The sequence below is a fragment of the Mercenaria mercenaria genome, chromosome 15, assembly GCF_021730395.1.
Source record: "Mercenaria mercenaria strain notata chromosome 15, MADL_Memer_1, whole genome shotgun sequence".
Lineage (NCBI taxonomy): Eukaryota > Metazoa > Mollusca > Bivalvia > Venerida > Veneridae > Mercenaria > Mercenaria mercenaria.
The window spans coordinates 36,914,084-36,932,359 of record NC_069375.1 but is presented as its reverse complement, the minus strand read 5'-3'; the positions used below and the strand labels follow the sequence as shown (position 1 = coordinate 36,932,359).

The following is an 18,276-nucleotide window of genomic DNA, read 5'->3' as shown; positions in this document are numbered from 1 at the left end:
TGTATAGGGGTCATGATAATGCCGGTCAGTCTTGTGGTTGGTCAGTTTCAAGAAACAACTTTCACAGTTTTAAAGGGATTCCAGTGAAACTTCATACATGTTATCACCATGAAGTGCAGAATCTGATGTGCTTAACCTAGATTTTTAGGGGATGAAGGCTGGGGTATCCATTCCTCTGTTCACTTACCCACACACCCAGAAATAGTACATTTTGTATTTCTCTCTTCTTTTGGAACTTCATATGCATGATCTCCATGAGGTGAATATGAGCGTTTCTTTTGTTTATTTTGGGATGGTCAGAGGTGTTTGTGTCTGTTGGGGGTAGGGGTGTGTGGGTAAACTACTTTTACAGTTTCATTTTTTTCTGGAGTGGATGAAGGTCGGAATTGCGGAATTTTTTTTGGGGGGGGGGGGGGGGGGGGGGGAGGGTGTTAATCATATTTAGTGATAGCTCTAGTTAGAAGCACATAGTTCAGATTTTGTTGACTGATTACTAAGCTTTAAAATTTTCACATTTAATAAACAAGGAAGTGTACTTAGTCTAATTAGTAAGGTCAAACTTACCTATTGGTATCTCAATTAACAACATTGATTTTAATATTTATTTCCTCTTATGTCGTAATATTTTTTTTCAGCAGTATAAACTTCCAACTAGAATTATCGTTTAATATAATTTTAAATGAGATTTGTTTTTACTTGGATATGTAATTTTTTTTACATAATGTACACATATTCATATTTTGAAAGTTTGATTTTTTCTTAATTAAGATGTACAGTGTACAATGTATTTATTATGCAAATTAGTTGGTAATGAGAGTGAATAATGTTTGTTGTGACGAAGTAAGACGTTTATTGTTCTGACTATCAGAGCTGTTTCATTATACATTGAAACGTAATGATGTCATAGTTGTATTCTTTATGCACATCTTATTATTTTGACATTTATAATGGATAGGTTCGGATAACATATGATGAATGTTTTATAAAATAGTATTTTATACAGTACTTAAACAAATATGAAAGATAATAATTGCAGACAGTATCAGTTTAAAAGAAAGGACTTTTGCAAAGCTTGAGTGTACATTATGTTACATGGTTGGATTTACTTGGACATGTTTGTAAATGATAAGCCAGTAAAAAGGAGTAACAGCTTGTAATTCTGTTTGGCAGATAAATAAGGAGAGTCCACTCTTTATCTCCAAAATAAGATTATTTGACAGTAGATAAATTGGCAGACATTTTTAGTGTGTTTTCTTTTCTGTACATGTTAGTGTTCAAAAGTTGTGAAATGCACAGTGCAAATTTCTTCTTTTTGGATATATGTTGTGTTTATTTTTGAGAAAAAAGTGCTCCAATACAGAGTAGATTTCTGCTAAAGTCATACAGAAAGGTTGCATAGTTCTATAAAGTTAGCATAACTCGTGTGAAATACTAATACACAAGCACCATGATGAGAGCATGGTTGGAATCGTTTAAAGACGACGTGTTCTCGGACTGGTCTGCCGATAATGAAGATAGTGATAATAATGTCGTTGATGATGAGGACAAGGCTGATGAAAAAAAGGATAGACCTCGTCATAATAAACATGTTGATAATGAAATAAAACATCTCTTGAAAAAGAAAAAGTCAGCTGTTAGCAGGTATAAGTCAGTTGTAGAAAGATTTGTTACTAAAATTCTTTGCATAACATGAATTGAAAACAAAGCCTAAAAAATTCAGAAGAAACAGGTGTTTGCTGTTGAAATCATGCTCTCAAATCCTGAATATAGGGATAAATTCAGTTGTTCATTTTCTTAAATGCAGAGATCTCTGTACACTATTTGAAGGAATACATCCTCATCACCCAAGATTGTTCAGTTCTTAGTTACTAAAATGCACCAATAATTTGTAAAGATTGGGTTCCAGGTAGCCAGACTGAATTTGCTAAGATATGAATTTTACTTGTGAAATACTCCCAACAGTGTTAGAATAATGCATTTTCTTCAAATCGAAGTGAACTTTGATATTTATACCATCTACATGGCTTTGCTCTTGACTGATGTGTTTGTACTTGTTTTACTGAGAAAAGAAGTTAAAAACTACCCTCATTGTGATTGGTTTGTCTGTCAACACCGTGTGAAATATATCTAAAAAATTTAGACATCAATTTTCAGTTTGAAGGCCATATGTCTGTTTTGTTTATATTAACGATTATGGTTTCAGGCAATATCATTACCATATTTTTACTGACGTAATTCATACAGTCAGTATAATCATCGTACTGTGTGTTTTCAGGTTGCTTGAAGCAGATAAGAAGGGTATTACGCCCTCTCACTCAAGGAACGGATCGTCGACCGGACTGGCTGGAAATGGTCACTCACGGAAAGGTTCCTCAACTAGTCAGATTTCAACAAACTCAAGTACCAGTCAGCATGTAGAAGAAGATTCAGGTATTAAAAAAGAAGATGGTGGTCGTATTTCACTTGATTGTCAGTTTGTCAAGGACATCCGTTGTATGTTGCTTTGCAAGGCCTGTGACTCTGTAAACAGCCATTTGGTTTTCATAAACCTTAAGCCTGCTTCTGCCTATGCGACCAGTGCAGACCAAGATCAGCCTGCACATCCATGCAGACTGATCATGGTCTGCACTGTTCGTTGGTCAGTCAGTAAATTTTCAGTGAAAACCCCTTCGAATAATAAATGGTATTGCCCATATTGAATGATGGACAAGTCCATTTTAGAAATTTAGCAGGCTAATGGTTAATATGGTTAAAATTTGGAAAAAATAACTGTACGAAACATTCCTAAAACAGCTTTACATTCTGTCATTGGTCTGGCTTTCATGTTAGACATCAGAAATTCTCACTTGTCCTTAAAACATAGGTGTTTAACAAAGTCCGGCATCCTGTTGGACTTGAGAACTATTTGCTATTAAATGCCTACATGCTTTTAGCTGTTGATGACTAATTAGTGTTATACCATATACATCTTGATTTATATCTCAGTTGCGCAAGAACAAAACTAGGTCATTCTTAAACATTTTGCAGTTTAAAAGCAGTTCAGATTTCAAAAGGAAATAGCACATAGGTATCTGCTTTCACTGGCCGGTATCTTTTAGTAATTAGGTAACAGTTTGTTAAAAAGGGGCTTTTTATTGTATCCATAAAATACCTTCCATTTCATGATGATACAAAAAAACTACATGAATTGCTTTAACCTTTAGCCTGCTAGCAGTGCGGACCAAGATAGTGCAGGCTGAATTTGGTGCACTGCTCACTATTCAGTCAGTAAATTTTGTAGTGAACCCCCCTTCAGATAATAAATGGTATTGCCTGAATTGAATAAATGACCAGTCCATTTTAGAAATTTAGCAGGGTAATTTACTGAAGGTTAAAAAGCTACTTGTGTTGCACTACATAAAATTTCGGTCCGAGTAATAAAATAATTTCTGATGTAAAATTTTTCTTTTTATGTTCCCCTTCAAAAGCTCAATAAATAAATTTGTATTGGTTGATCTTACACTGTTTGTTACAATAAAATTAAGCAGTAAAATGTACAGTCTCAACTTATTGGCAATAATGTAATGTTTTACATGCAATGAAAAGTTTGTATTTTCATGTATAACAGACATTAAAAAATGACTTTTTATCAGTAACTCATTAAAAAATTTTGCAATTGTGTTTTATACAAATTTGAAAAAAATTGAAATGTCGTGAAAAAGTTAGTATTTGCAGGGGACAAATTTTCATGGATTTCAGGACTGTGTCATCTGAACAAACAAATAAAATTCTCATTTATTTTTATGTGTAAAATTTGAGATCTTAGAACTCAAGAGCCAATTTAAGAGCCAATGAAATTGCCATTTCATTTCTAACTTCAAACACTTGCCCTGCATCAGAGGTGGGGGAGGAGTGCAGGTTCAAAACCTCGCTTTTGATGTAGAATTCTTCATGTGAGGAAGATATCCAGCTGGCTTATGGATAGTTGGCAATATCTTAATTCATAAGAGGCCAGTAAGGGAGCTGTAAGTTTTTCATAGTTTAACATATAAACTGTAGGTAGCTGTTAGCAGGACTAAATGATCAAGTGAATGATTCATTTGAAAGGTACTGCATAAACTGGCATAATAAACTAGTAAATGAGTAAATAATTTGAAGATTGGACGTTTAGGCTAGTTAAACTACAAACATTTTGCTCATTATATTTCAGGAAACTCTGGCAATTTGTGGGAGATCTGGGGCAAGTTGGTCAATGACTGGGCCAGTGCAAAGAAAAAACCTGCCTTCATTAAGGTAACCACTAGTATAAATATAGCTTTACAGATATGTTGAAGGTTTATTTATGGCATGGTTGTCAAATCATTTTGTTTTTATGCCACCAGAAGGATGTATATAGTGACTCAGGGTACGTTGGTGAGCCCATTCATACTGAACACTAATTCAGATATGAGATTGATCAGAGATTCCAATGAAATGATGTTTGGCACACAAAAGTGAGGTCTGTACCTCTCTGTACTTCAAAGGTTAAGGTCAAAAGCAAGAATCTATTTCTTGCCCGAACCCTAAACCTACCATACAAAGGCATTCCATATCAGGAGCAGCCTTCTAAATATTTTACATTAATAGTGCTCATTTTTACCTTTAAATCATCCAGCCAAAACTAATGAAAGGGAGGTAATTAGCTGGAAAGGCTGTGATAATTTCAACATTATGTGCATGCACATGCAGGGAAAATTATCATGAGGTGTGCTGTGGGTAAAAATATTTGCTATGCACTTCTAGGTCCAACCTACATAAAAAAGGACCCCAAAGCAGTTTTGGCAGAAAATGGACATTTGGAGACTAGACACCTTTTAATATACCGTTTCGTAAAAAAAAATCATTATTCAAACCATGTTAAAATATGAATTTCAGCAACTTGTAAGAAAGGGCATTCCTCATCCATTTCGGGGCCTGGCTTGGCAATTGTTGTTAGGAGTTAACCACTCACCGATGAAGGACATGTATGTTGAGTACCTGAAACAGAAGTCACCGAGTGAGAAGATGATTCGGCGAGACATTGCTAGAACGTTTCCGGAACATGACTTCTTCAAAGAGAAAGATGGATTGGGTCAAGAGAGTTTGTTTAATGTGATGAAGGTTAGTACAGGCGATGATAATGTGTAACAGGCGGGTTGCAGTGATTACCTTAGAAAAACCATATTTCAGCGATATTCAGTGGAACAGTCATAAGTTAAGAGCGACCATTTTTGTAGAAAATACTTAGCTTCGAGTGTTAACTAATGCTGAAAGTTTAGACATGATTTAATTAGTTATAGTACATAATCATTCTGATGAGTCATTATTATTATTATTATTATACCAGATTTATATAGCGCCCTTTTCATGATGAACACATTCAAAGGCGCTTTACATAATCAATTTTTACGCAGCCACACAGGGTGCGAAATTCATCCTCTACTAGTACAGACGCAGAGTAATCTGACCAGGGACAGGGTGAGACAAAGCCCCCAGAACAGATAGAGAGAAATCATTTTTAGATACAGGCCTGTCCGGCTAACTTAGCCTAGCTCTTTGCGAATAGACAGTCTGGTTCTTACGTGCCCAGTGTATAGCACCGATACATGCGAAGCCGTCTTTCCTGGGAAGAACCAGTACAGGCCTCTTAGTTGGGTGGGAGACACTCAAGAGCATCTCAGAAATTTCCAGTGCCTGGACAGGGATTCGAACCCCGGACCTCTGGATTGACAGTCAAGCGTGTTACCACTAGACCACCGGCCCACCTATGATATGTGCATTGATTTACTGGACCAGCTCCTTAAAGCATTACTCACAAAACTGGCAAAATATTAAGTAATTTTGATAAATTTCTGTAATTTCAGGCATACTCACTGCATGATAGAGAGGTTGGTTACTGTCAGGGTAGTGGATTTATTGTCGGCTTACTTCTTATGCAGGTAAATCTTTTATAAAAAATTCCATTATTAACACCCCTTCAAAAGAGAAATATCATCTTAGATTATCATACACCCTGCTGCCTTACTCGTTGCTCCCACACCACCTCCCCACCCCCACCCTACCCTCTTTACACACACACGCACCACACACACACAAAAAAAAATTTCATACATTTACTTTGATTTCCTAGTATTCCTCAAAGTCGTCCAACGATCATAAAAGGAGAGAAAAGTTTTGTTCACATTCCTCACATTACATCTTGTTGCTTATATTCCCTCACCAGGAAAAGCAGTCCAGACTAGTACCCTAGAAAAAGTGGTCTAACTTCATGGGATGATTGCCTGTTATTGTTAGATGATCTGTATTATTTAGGGTCAGTAGTTCAGAGGTCAAAGTCACAGTGATCTTGAGACTGAGAACCAGTTTGGCTCAGTAACTGAAGAACTTTAAGACCTACATGGGCCAAACTTTGAAGTATAATTTCCTTTGTCAATGAAGAAGTTTTGCACCTGCATGGGTCAAACTCAAACAATAATTGCCTGTGGTCATTAGATGACCCTTGTTGTTTTATGTTCCCATGTGATTCTAGAACAACAACTCACATATGAAAAGAATTGGAACCACTGCCTTACCCTTGCATGAGCATAAGAGACAACTAATTGAGTCTGAACACTTGGTTTTGCTGTATCTCTTTGATTCAAGCAGTGTAAATTTTTTTTTATTTCATACCTCATATTTTTATTTCAATGTATATGAGATGAAACCAAAACTTGTAGTTCAGTTTGGCATCATATAACTATTAGTCTATTACTATGTTGATGCTCTGTGAAACCAAAATCAAATGGTTGTTTTAGGGGTCATTAGGTGAATGGTCAAGGTCACAGCAAATTTGAGACTGGCCTACTTCCAGTAGCCTGTCATGGGGGATGCATATGTGTTTTACAAACAGTTGTTTTGTATGTAGATTTTGAACACAAATGTTAGTTCAATACCATATTGTTCTGCAGTTTCAAAGAGTTTGTTTTATTAACATTAAGTTGGAAATTTTGTGTTGACTAAAGTTTGTAAGTATTAATGTAATTAGTACCCTTTTTACTTGTAACTTTCCCCAAAGCATTAGTAGTTACTTTCAAGGATACAAAACAGTTTCCCTCTATTTGAGGGTAAAGTATATAATAATTGAGCCGTGCCATGAGAAAACCAACATAGTGGGTTTGCGACCAGCATGGATCCAGACCAGCCTGCTGTTCGCGTTCAAAGTGTATTGAAATTAGAGAAACCGTTAGCGAACAGCATGGATACTGACCAGACTGCGTAGGCTGGTCTGGATCCATGCTGGTCGCAAAGCCACTATGTTGGTTTTCACATGGCATGGCTCATATCATCTTATGCCGATGAGCAACAACTGAATATCCGGTCTTACAGCAGATGTTGTAATTCCTTAAATGATTGGCAACTTTTGTGTTGCTGGAGTTAGAATTGTAGATGATAATTTATATCAAAGCATAAAAAATATTGAGAGTTTGAATTTTTGTTTTGAATTTTTAGATGCCTGAGGAGGAGGCCTTTGCAGTGCTTGTGAAATTAATGCAAGATTATCGACTCCGAGAACTTTTCAAACCCAGTATGGCAGAGCTGGGTCTCTGCATGTATAAACTGGAATGTCTTATACAGGTAATAACAAATTCATTAGTTGATATCAATTGGTATTTTATAAGGAATTTCGTTTGAAATGTCACTCTCATTTTTACTTCATTCAACCCTGACTTTACAGAAAGAGTGACACACACCCAGCATAGTTTCTGTATGTCTAAACAACTCACTGAAGTTTACGTCCAGTGACACACAAATTGGCAACTTCAAGCACTTTGTTGTAGTGATTAAGATATGAGCCGTGCCATGAGAAAACCAACATAGTGGGTTTGCGACCAGCATGGATCCAGACCAGGCTGCGCATCCGCACAGTCTGGTCAGGATCCATGCTGTTCGCTAACAGTTTCTCCAATTTCAATAGGCTTTAAAAGCGAACAGCATGGATCCTGACCAGACTGCACGGATGCGCAGGCTGGTCTGGATCCATGCTGGTCGCAAACCCACTATGTTGGTTTTCTCATGGTTCATATTTTATGGTAGTTACAGTGAAAGTATTACAAGTTTTTAGTTCGACTATTCGAAGAATAAGTAGAGCTATCCTACTCACCACGGCGTCGGCGTCGGCGTCACACCTTGGTTAAGTTTTTCGTACCAGTCCACATTTTGACAAAGTCTTTTGAGATAAAGCTTTGAAACTTTCAACACTTGTTTACCATCATCATGGCCAGTTATAGGCAAGAGCACATAACTCCATCAAGGATTTTGGCTGAATTATGGCCCCTTTTGACTTAGAAATCATGGTTAAATTTTTCGTACCAGTTCATATTTTGACAGAGTCTTTTAAGATAAAGCTTTGAAACTTTCAACACTTGTTTACCATCACCATGGCCAGTTATAGGCAAAAGTACATAACTCCATCAGGAATTTTGGCTGAATTATGGCCCCTTTCAACTTAGAAATCTTGGTTAAGTTTTTCGTACCAGTTCATATTTAGACAAAGTCTTTTGAGATAAAGCTTTGAAACTTTCAACACTTGTTTACCATCACCATGGCCAGTTATAGGCAAGAGTACGTAACTCCATCAGGGATTTTGGCTGAATTATGGCCCCTTTCGACTTAGAAATCTTGGTTAAGTTTTTCGTACCAGTTCATATTTTGACAAAGTCTTTTGAGATAAAGCTTTGAAACTTTCAACACTTGTTTACCATCACCATGTCCAGTTATACGCAAGAGCACATAACTCCATCAAGGATTTTGGCTGAATTATGGCCCTTTTTGACTTAGAAATCTGGGTTAATATTTCGTACCAGTTCATATTTTGACAAAGTCTTTTGAGATAAAGCTTTGAAACTTTCAACACCTGTTTACCATCACCATGTTCAGTTATAGGCAAGAGTACATAACTCCATCAAAGATTTTGGCTGAATTATGGCCCCTTTTGACTTAGAAATCTTGGTTATGTTTTTCGTACCAATTCATATTTTTTGTAAAGTGTTTGACATATGGCTTTTAAACTTTTATTACTTGTTTAGTATAATAGTCTCTATCTGTAGGAAAGAGAACATAACTCTGTAATCTATTTTGGCTGAATTATGGCCCTTTTTGGACTTTGAAATTGGTTCTGTTTTCATACAAGTCCATGTTTTGTCAAAACTATTTGACATATGGCTTTTAAACTTTGAACACTTGTTTATCATTATGATTTCCATCTGTAGGCAAGAGTACATAACTATTTTGGCTGAATTATGGTCCTTTTTGGACTTTGAAATTGGCTCATATATTGCCATTTAGTGCAAGACTAATCGAAATCAAAGTAATACAGGAACATTGTTTGTCTAATCTATTTATTTCTTTTGTCTGAATATCTGTGGAAATATTTTGACCCCATTCTTCAATCAATTCTTCGAATAGTCGAGCGCGCTGTCATCAGACAGCTCTTGTTATTTTCATGCTACAGAAAATATATACTTCTGATAAGTTGTCAGTCTATAAATGTAGTAAATGATGTTTTATATTTTAGCCCTTACCCTGCTAAATTTCTACAATAAACTTGTCCGTCTTTCAATTTGGACAGTACCATTAACTGTTAAAAGGGGTGCTTACCATAATGATTCTGACTGAATGGAGAATAGTGCAGATCTTGATCAGACTGCATGAATGTGCAAGTTGATCATGATCTACACTGGTCGCAAAGGCAGAATTAATCGTGTCCTGCATGATAAGGGTTAATGGTAAAAATAATTTGTCATGTAATTTTCAACTGTCAATTGATGTGGTTCACTTGATAACTCTTAATATTAAAGGCAGTACCTTTGCATAATTATATAACTTTCTCATAAATAGAAGAACTGGTTAACTATATTGAATTTCGCAATGGCTGCCATTTCCAAAAATGATCACAGAATCATTATGTGAAGTCTACACAATTACTAGCCTGCTCCTTTAGCTCAGTAGGGAGAGCGCAGATCTAAGGATTGCGGGGACGTGAGTTGAATCCTGAGGCAGGCCATAATGTTCTCCGTGACGATTTGATAAAAGACATTTTGTCTGAAATCATTCGTCTTCCACCTCTGATTCATGTGGGGAAGTTGGCAGTTACTTGCGGAGAATAGGTTTGTACTGGTAAAGAATCCAGGAACACTGGTTAGGTTAACTGCCCGCCATTACATAACTGGAATACTGTTGAAAAACGGCATTAAACCCAAAACAAAACAAACAAACACAATTACTGTTCTGTCTTCCTAATTGTTAACAAGATTTACTTTTTCTTACATGCCAAGACTATTAGTTATCAAGATTTACTTCCCTTACATGCCAAAAGACTGTATTTCTAATATTCTGTAATTTTATGTATTACAGGAGCTGTTACCTGATTTATACACTCATTTTCAAACCCAGAGCTTTCACACTTCTATGTATGCGTCTTCCTGGTTTCTTACACTGTTTGCTACTAATGTCTCATTGTCTGTTGCCTGTCGTGTTATGGATTTATTTATTTCTGAAGTAAGTATACAATAATTCTTTTTATTTCAGAACTTTGAGGACTCTTAAAGTACTTAAAGAATTTATTGCTTGTTAGAATTAATTCTCAATTTTGTATGATCAGCTGGGAGTATGGCTTGGCTGAGTGTTAATTTATAGTTTTTTGCTCGACTATTCGAAGAATAGGGGAGATATCCTATTCACCCCGGCGTCGGCGTTAGCGTCACACAAATGTTAAAGTTTGCATACCACCCCAAATATTTTCAAAGTCCATTGAGATATTGCTTTGATATTTTGCATACTTGTTTACCATCATGACCCCAGTCTGTAAAAAGAAGGAGGCAACTCTATCTAGCATTTTGACTGAATTATGGCCCCTTTTCGACTTAGAATATGCTTATTGTAATGTTAAAGTTTGCGTACCACCCCAAATATTTTCAAAGTCCATTGAGATATTGCTTTCATATTTTGCATACTTATTTACCATCATGACCCCAGTCTGTGAAAAAAAGGAGGCAACTCTATCAAGCATTTTGACTGAATTATGGCCCTTTTTAGACTTAGAATATGCTTATTGTAATGTTAAAGTTTTACTCATAGCTTATATTATACTATCAAGCACTGAGAATAGTTGAGCGCGCTGTCAACAGACAGCTCTTGTTCTAAAAAAAAAATACAAATAGCTTTATTTACAACAGTTTGAATATCACATAATTTGCTGTTGATTTTGAACATTGAGTTACTAATATTGATTATGGTATGAAGATATGGAGAGTTTAGCCAGCCTGCTTAGCTCAGGGAGAGCGCAGATTTATGGATAGTAGGGTTATAAGTTTGGTCCCCGGGCGAGGAGTATGTTCTTTATGACAGTTTGATGAAAGATGTGTCTGAAATCATTCGTCCTCCACCTTTGATGGGGAGAACAGATGAACAGATTTGTACTGGTACATTATGCAGGAACACTGGTTAGGTTAACTGCCCACCATTACATAACTGAAATACAATGTACTGTTAAAAACAGTGTTAAGCCCAAAACAGACAAACAAACAGACTTGGAGTGTGTAACTGGAGGAGCTTATATCGATATCTTGTCTCTTGTTTACTCAGTGTAGTGTAAGTGCATAGTGCATGTCTGCAAGAAAGTTGATTTACCGCAAATGGAATTACTATTACCTGATACATTTATATCATGTGTCAGTTGGTTTTGGTTTCAGTGGTATTATGTCTTCCACCACACAGTAGTGTGGGAGACAAATTGATATACTCCTGTCTGTGTTTCCGTGTGTGTGTGTGTCTGTCTGTCACAAATCTTGTCCGCACTCTTAAATCGAACATTTCTCATTCGATCTTCACCAGACTTGAACAAAATGTGTTTGCTAATAAGCCAAGTTTGATAACTAGCAAAATTGACCCAGGCACTTCAGAATTATGGCTCTTGAATTACCGAAAATCGCTCTGTACACAGATGCCAGTAATACATGTATTGGTGCATGGTTGACTCAGATACATAACTATTCAGATAATTAGGTAGTTGTGGGAGACATGCGCTTTTCTCAAAAGCAGCTGTAGTTTCACTTACTTTACTTGGCACTCAGTAAACCAGAGGTCCCTTTTAATAGATAATTTTGATAAAATGTCCTCTACTGTTACGACTTAACAGAAATACTAGAATTGTTACTTTATAAAGGACAACTTTGATAATATTATGCTAAAAGTTATATAACAATAAATGTTTGTAATATTTGATCAAGGTATGGATGTGATATTTCGAATTGTGATATTTGATCTAGGGTATGGATATTATATTTGTACCCCCCGACAACAAAGTTGTAAGGGGTGGGGTATACTGGTTTCAGGTTGTCCGTCCGTCCGTCTGTCTGTAGACACAATCTTGTGCGCACCATCTCCCCTCATCCCCTTGACACAATTTAATGAAACTTCACACAAGTGATCAGTAACAATGGTAGTTGTGCATGGGGCATGTTAGGTTCTTTCAGAAAAAAAAAATGCAGAGTTACGGGACTTTGTTTTTTGTTACTATACTATATACATAGTCACAATCTTGTGCGCACCATCTCTCCTCATCCCCTTGACACAATTTAATGAAACTTCACACAAGTGATCAGTAACAACAGTAGTTGTGCATGGGACATGTTAGGTTCTTTCAGAAAAAAAAAATGCAGAGTTACGGGATTTGTTTTTTGTTACTATGCTAGTATATACATAGACACAATCTTGTACGCACCATCTCTCCTCATCCCTTTGACACAATTAAAGAAACTTCACACAAGTGATAAGTAACAAGAGTAGTTGTGCATGGGGCATGTTAGGTTCTTTCAACAACAAAATTGTAGAGTTATGGGACTTTGTTTCTTGTTAACATACTATGTACATACAGTCTGCATAATATTATGCAATCTTGTGCGCGCCAAATCTTCCAAACCCTTGCACACAATTAAATGAAACTTCACACAAGTGATCAGTACCAACCCTAGTTGTACATGTGCATGTTACCTTCTTTTAGATAAATATTCTGCATAGTTATGGGACTTTGTTTTTTGTTACTATACTGTATACATACAGTCTATATACATACAGTCCACATAATTATGCAATCTTGTGTGCGTCGAATTGCAATGTACTGTGTCAGTGCATGCGGGGGGTACATTCATCACCTTTAGTGATAGCTCTAGTTTGTATTGTGATATTTTATTTAGGGTATGGATGTGATATTTCATATTGTGAATCACTGATATTTTATTGGCCCACCATCATAAGATGGTGGGCTATTCAGATCAGTGCGTCCGTGGTCCGTCTGTCCGTTAACAATTTCTCGTTATCGCATCTCCTCACTTGTGACATCACCTAGTGGTTCTCTACTAAGATTGTTCAAAGTATTCCCCTAGGGTCAAATATGGCCCCGCCCTTGGGGTCACATGGTTTACATAGACTTATATAGGGAAAAACTTTGAAAATCTTCTTGTCCAAACCACAAAGACTAGGGCTTTGATATTTGTAATGTAGCATCATTTAGTGGTTCTCTACCAAGTTTCTTCAAATTATTCCTCTAGGGTCAAATATGGCCCTGCCCAGGTGGTCACATGGTTCATATAGACCTATATAGGGAAAAACTTTTAGAATCTTCTTGTCCATAAACTATATCATTCAGATTTGGACCACATGTATAGTTTTGAGTGGCAAGATGAACCTTGACATGAGTTGACCTTGATCTTGACCTAGTGACCTACTTTCACATTTCTGTAGCTACAGCCTTCAAATTTGGACCACATGCATAGGTTTGTGAACCGAAACAAACTTTGACCTTGACATTGACCTAGTGACCTACTTTCACATTTTTGAAGGTGCAGGCTTCAAATTTGGACCACATGCATAGTTTTGTGTTCCGAAATGAAATTTGACCTTGATTTTGACCTATTGACCTACTTTCACATTTCTCAAGCAACAGCCTTCAAACTTGGACCACATGCATAGTTTTGTGTACCGAAATGAACTTTGATCTCGAGATTGACCTAGTGACCTACTTTCACACTTCTGAAGCTACAGGCTTCAAATTTGGACCACGTGCATATTTTTGTGTTCTGAATTGAAATTTGACATTGATTTTTACCTAGTACCTACTTTTATATTTTTCAAGCTACAGCCTCCAGATTTGAAGCACATGCATAGTTCTGTCTGCCGAAATGAACTTTGACCTTGAAATTGATCTAGTGACCTACTTCCACATTTCTCAAGTCACAGCTTTCAAATTTGGATTACATGCATAGTGTTGTGTACCGAAATGAAATTTGACCTTGATTTTGACATTGAGCTAGTCTTGAAATTTGGAACATTAAAAATGGCTCAATGGTGGGCGCCAAGATCACCCTGTGATCTCTTGTTTAGGATATGGATGTTATATTATTGTGATAATTATTTGATCTAGGGTATGGATGTGATATTTCATATTTTGATATTTTATCTAGGGTATGGATGTGATATTACGTTTTGTGATATTTTATCTAGGGTAAAAACTATGGATGTGATATTACGTTTTGTGATATTTTATCTAGGGTATGGATGTGATATTACGTTTTGTGATATTTTATCTAGGGTATGGATGTGAAATTTAGTATTTCGATATTTTATCTAGGGTATGGATGTGATATTTCGTATCGGTATAGCGATACTTCAGTCTAGTCAACCCCACCTATTGTCTATGGATATGGAGTGTATGTTACAGTTCTTCCAGAAAGATGTCGCCTCACTGTTTCAGAGGGACGAGGATACCCTCTTTAATATGGCTTGTCAGGTCCGCTTTAGTGCCAAAAAATTTAAGAGGTAAGTGCTGAATATTGTGTAGGTATACTCAGTATAAACAGTTTAGTATATTCACTTGCTAATTATTGTAGCTTGGTTGTGGAGAAAGCTCAGAGCTTATTTGAATCACTGTTAAATTTAATACCTTGAGAAAATCATAGAATATGTATCTTGTAAGATCTCAAATGTATCTCCCAGTAACTTACATATTCTAATGGTCAAATTAATGTTAACTGTATGTATGTTTAAATTAAGACTTACTTCTTCACACTTTCAATAGCATTCCTTGGATTCTGATACGTAGGAAGAAATCAATGCACACCAGTATGGTGTCATCTAGACTTAGCTGAACTGTCAAATTTGTTTTTTATTTGAATCTGAATTTGGTAAACCTGTAAGAAGGGAAGTAACTCTGATTGTCTTGCGTCACAAAAAAGAATAGATACACAAAACACAGATCATTAATTTCAACCTGTCTGTAAAAACAGACTTTCTACATATTTTCTTTTGACAAAATGAATATTTGAAATTTTTCACAAATATGCTGAATCATCTTGTAAAGATAGTTTAATTGAAAGAAGAGTATACCATGTCCTTTAATTGAAAGAAGTATATACCATGTCCATTAATGTTTTTTGAATTTACATAATACTTGAATGGTTGCTGTCAACTTGAACACAATAACAAAGTAATACTTTACAGCATCTTTTTGCTTCGCCTATCTGTTATGCAAATTTGTGAACTAATTGAAATTTCTCACATAAAATGGTTATATTGAAACATTGATAAACTTGTATCTATAGAGAGCAAATGTATTGTAACAAAGCAGACAATTTATTCTAAATAGACCAGTTTGTAAGTGAGATAACTAAGTCTAGAGTTACATTATTTGTGCAGCTTATAATTTCTTTGCATTGCCTGGTAGCATTGAATTAAATGAGAATATGCCACAATAGAAATAAATGTTCTTTTTAGAATGAGATTGTAGTATTGAAATCGGTGAAAATGTTATGAAAATCGGACTACAAACAAAAAACAGATAGTCATCCGAATACTATACATGTAATGTAATGTAATGAGCCGGCAGCCATTTTGGGCACAATTATCATTGTTCTTTCCTTACAAAAATGGGTGTTAACATATTTAATTGTATTTCTTTAACATAATATTTTCTATAAAAAATCATATTTATCAGTGCCTATAGATGGAAAGAGTGGTGACATCATTGTGCCCAAAATGATGTTTCTCAGTGATAGTATTCTTTTTTTTTTTTTTTGTAGTCCAATTTTCATAATTTTTCTCCTCCTTAAAATTTTCACCAAGCTCTTCCAAAATAGAAATAAGGTCAAATGATGTATATTTCCTTTAAAAAGTGATGAAATGGGTTTTCTTATTGCTACGACATCTATTCACTTGATGACTCTTTGATATAACTTACTTTGCCCTTGTCATAATTGCAACTTAAATTTGTCAGTGGCTGCCTTTTATTGCAACATTTTGAAATTCTTTTTTTTACACGATATTTTCCTAATGTTTTTCCTCTTCAATAAGGAGATTGTCCAAATGTCACATTGCATTGTTCTCTTGTGCATAACACTTTATAGTGGTGGAGGTGGTTGTAAACAGCTTAGCCAAATCATCAGATATATTTAAGTAATTCTGTAGGACAGTACATTATCTTAAGCCACACCAAATGACAATGCACAGTTGCTATATTTCTGAAATGTCACCATCTTTGATACATACCCTGTAATTTTCAGACAGATATTGCAATGAAAGACTGTGTCTGATTTCTCCAAGTTTGTTATATATAATCAGTGCTGACCTCTTTGTCTGGTCATTTCTTTGGATCACATTGTAAAATGTTGATAAAATAAGTGTGGAAATATTGTTGATGTTTTCCAGTAAAATTAAAGAAAAGTATTTTCTGAGATATAGATTTATGTCTGTAGCATTTTTAGCTCACCTGTCACAAAGTGACAAGGTGAGCTTTTGTGATCGTGCGGTGTCCGTCGTCCGTCGTCCGTCCGTAAACTTTTTGCTTGTGACCACTCTAGAGGTCACATTTTTCATGGGATCTTTATGAAAGTTGGTCAGAATATTCATCTTGATGATATCTAGGTCAAGTTCGAAACTGGGTCACGTGCCGTCAAAAACTAGGTCAGTAGGTCTAAAAATAGAAAAACCTTGTGACCTCTCTGGAGGCCATATATTTCACAAGATCTTCATGAAAATTGGTCAGAATGTTCACCTTGATGATATCTAGGTCAAGTTCGAAACTTGGTCACGTGCCATCAAAAACTAGGTCAGTAGGTCTAAAAATAGAAAAAACCTTGTGACCTCTCTAGAGGCCATATATTTCACAAGATCTTCATGAAAATTGGTCAGAACGTTCACCTTGACGATATCTAGGTCAAGTTCGAAACTGGGTCAAATGCCTTCAAAAACTAGGTCAGTAGGTTAAATAATAGAAAAACCTTGTGACCTCTCTAGAGGCCACATTTTTCATGGGATCTGTATGAAAGTTGGTCTGGATGTTCATCTTGATGATATCTAGGTCAAGTTCGAAACTGGGTCACGTGCGGTCAAAAACTAGGTCAGTAAGTCTAAAAATAGAAAAACCTTGTGACCTCTCTAGAGGCCATATATTTCATGAGATCTTCATGAAAATTAGTCAGAATGTTCACCTTGATGATATCTAGGTCAAGTTCGAAAGTGGGTCACGTGCTGTCAAAAACTAGGTCAGTAGGTCAAATAATAGAAACACCTTGTGACCTCTCTAGAGGCCATATTTTTCATGGGATCTGTATGAAAGTTGGTCTGAATGTTCATCTTGATGATATCTAGGTCAGTTTCGAAAGTGGGTCATGTGCCATTAAAAACTAGGTCAGTAGGTCAAATAATAGAAAAACCTTGTGACCTCTCTAAAGGCCATATTTTTCATGGAATCTGTATGAAAGTTGGTCTGAATGTTCATCTTGATGATATATAGGTCAAGTTCGAAACAGGGTCATGTACGGTCAAAAACTAGGTCAGTAGGTCTAAAAATAGAAAAACCTTGTGACCTCTCTAGAGGCCATACTTGTGAATGGATCTCCATAAAAATTGGTCAGAATGTTCACCTTGATGATATCTAGGTCAAGTTTGAAACTGGGTCATGTGCCTTAAAAAACTAGGTCAGTAGGTCAAATAATAAAAAAACCTTGTGACCTCTCTAGAGGCCATACTTTTCATGGGATCTGTATGAAAGTTGGTCTGAATGTTCATCTTGATGATACCTAGGTCAAGTTCGAAACTGGGTCAACTGCGGTCAAAAACTAGGTCAGTAGGTCTAAAATTATTAAAATCTTTTGACCTCTCTAGAGGCCATATTTTTCAATGGATTTTCATGAAAATTGATCTGAATGTTCACCTTGATGATATCTAGGTCAGTTTCGAAACTGGGTC

At 36.0% G+C, this 18,276-nt stretch overlaps 1 protein-coding gene across 7 annotated transcripts in view; it reads left to right on the top strand.

The window, feature by feature from the left end:
• The window catches only part of LOC123554964 (ecotropic viral integration site 5 ortholog-like), a 95,727-nt gene that overhangs the window by 36,260 nt on the left and 41,191 nt on the right, over positions 1–18,276 (top strand). For 5 of the 7 annotated variants that reach the window (XM_053525011.1, XM_053525014.1, XM_053525013.1 and 2 more), the window contains 7 exons: positions 2,276–2,430; positions 4,190–4,272; positions 4,894–5,118; positions 5,862–5,936; positions 7,486–7,611; positions 10,390–10,533; positions 14,663–14,850. In XM_053525011.1, coding sequence (XP_053380986.1) covers positions 2,276–2,430; positions 4,190–4,272; positions 4,894–5,118; positions 5,862–5,936; positions 7,486–7,611; positions 10,390–10,533; positions 14,663–14,850 — 996 coding nt within the window. Of the gene's footprint in view, positions 1–1,148; positions 1,642–2,275; positions 2,431–4,189; positions 4,273–4,893; positions 5,119–5,861; positions 5,937–7,485; positions 7,612–10,389; positions 10,534–14,662; positions 14,851–18,276 lie in introns of those variants that run through there. The other 2 variants (XM_053525016.1, XM_053525015.1) reach the window with 2 other exon arrangements.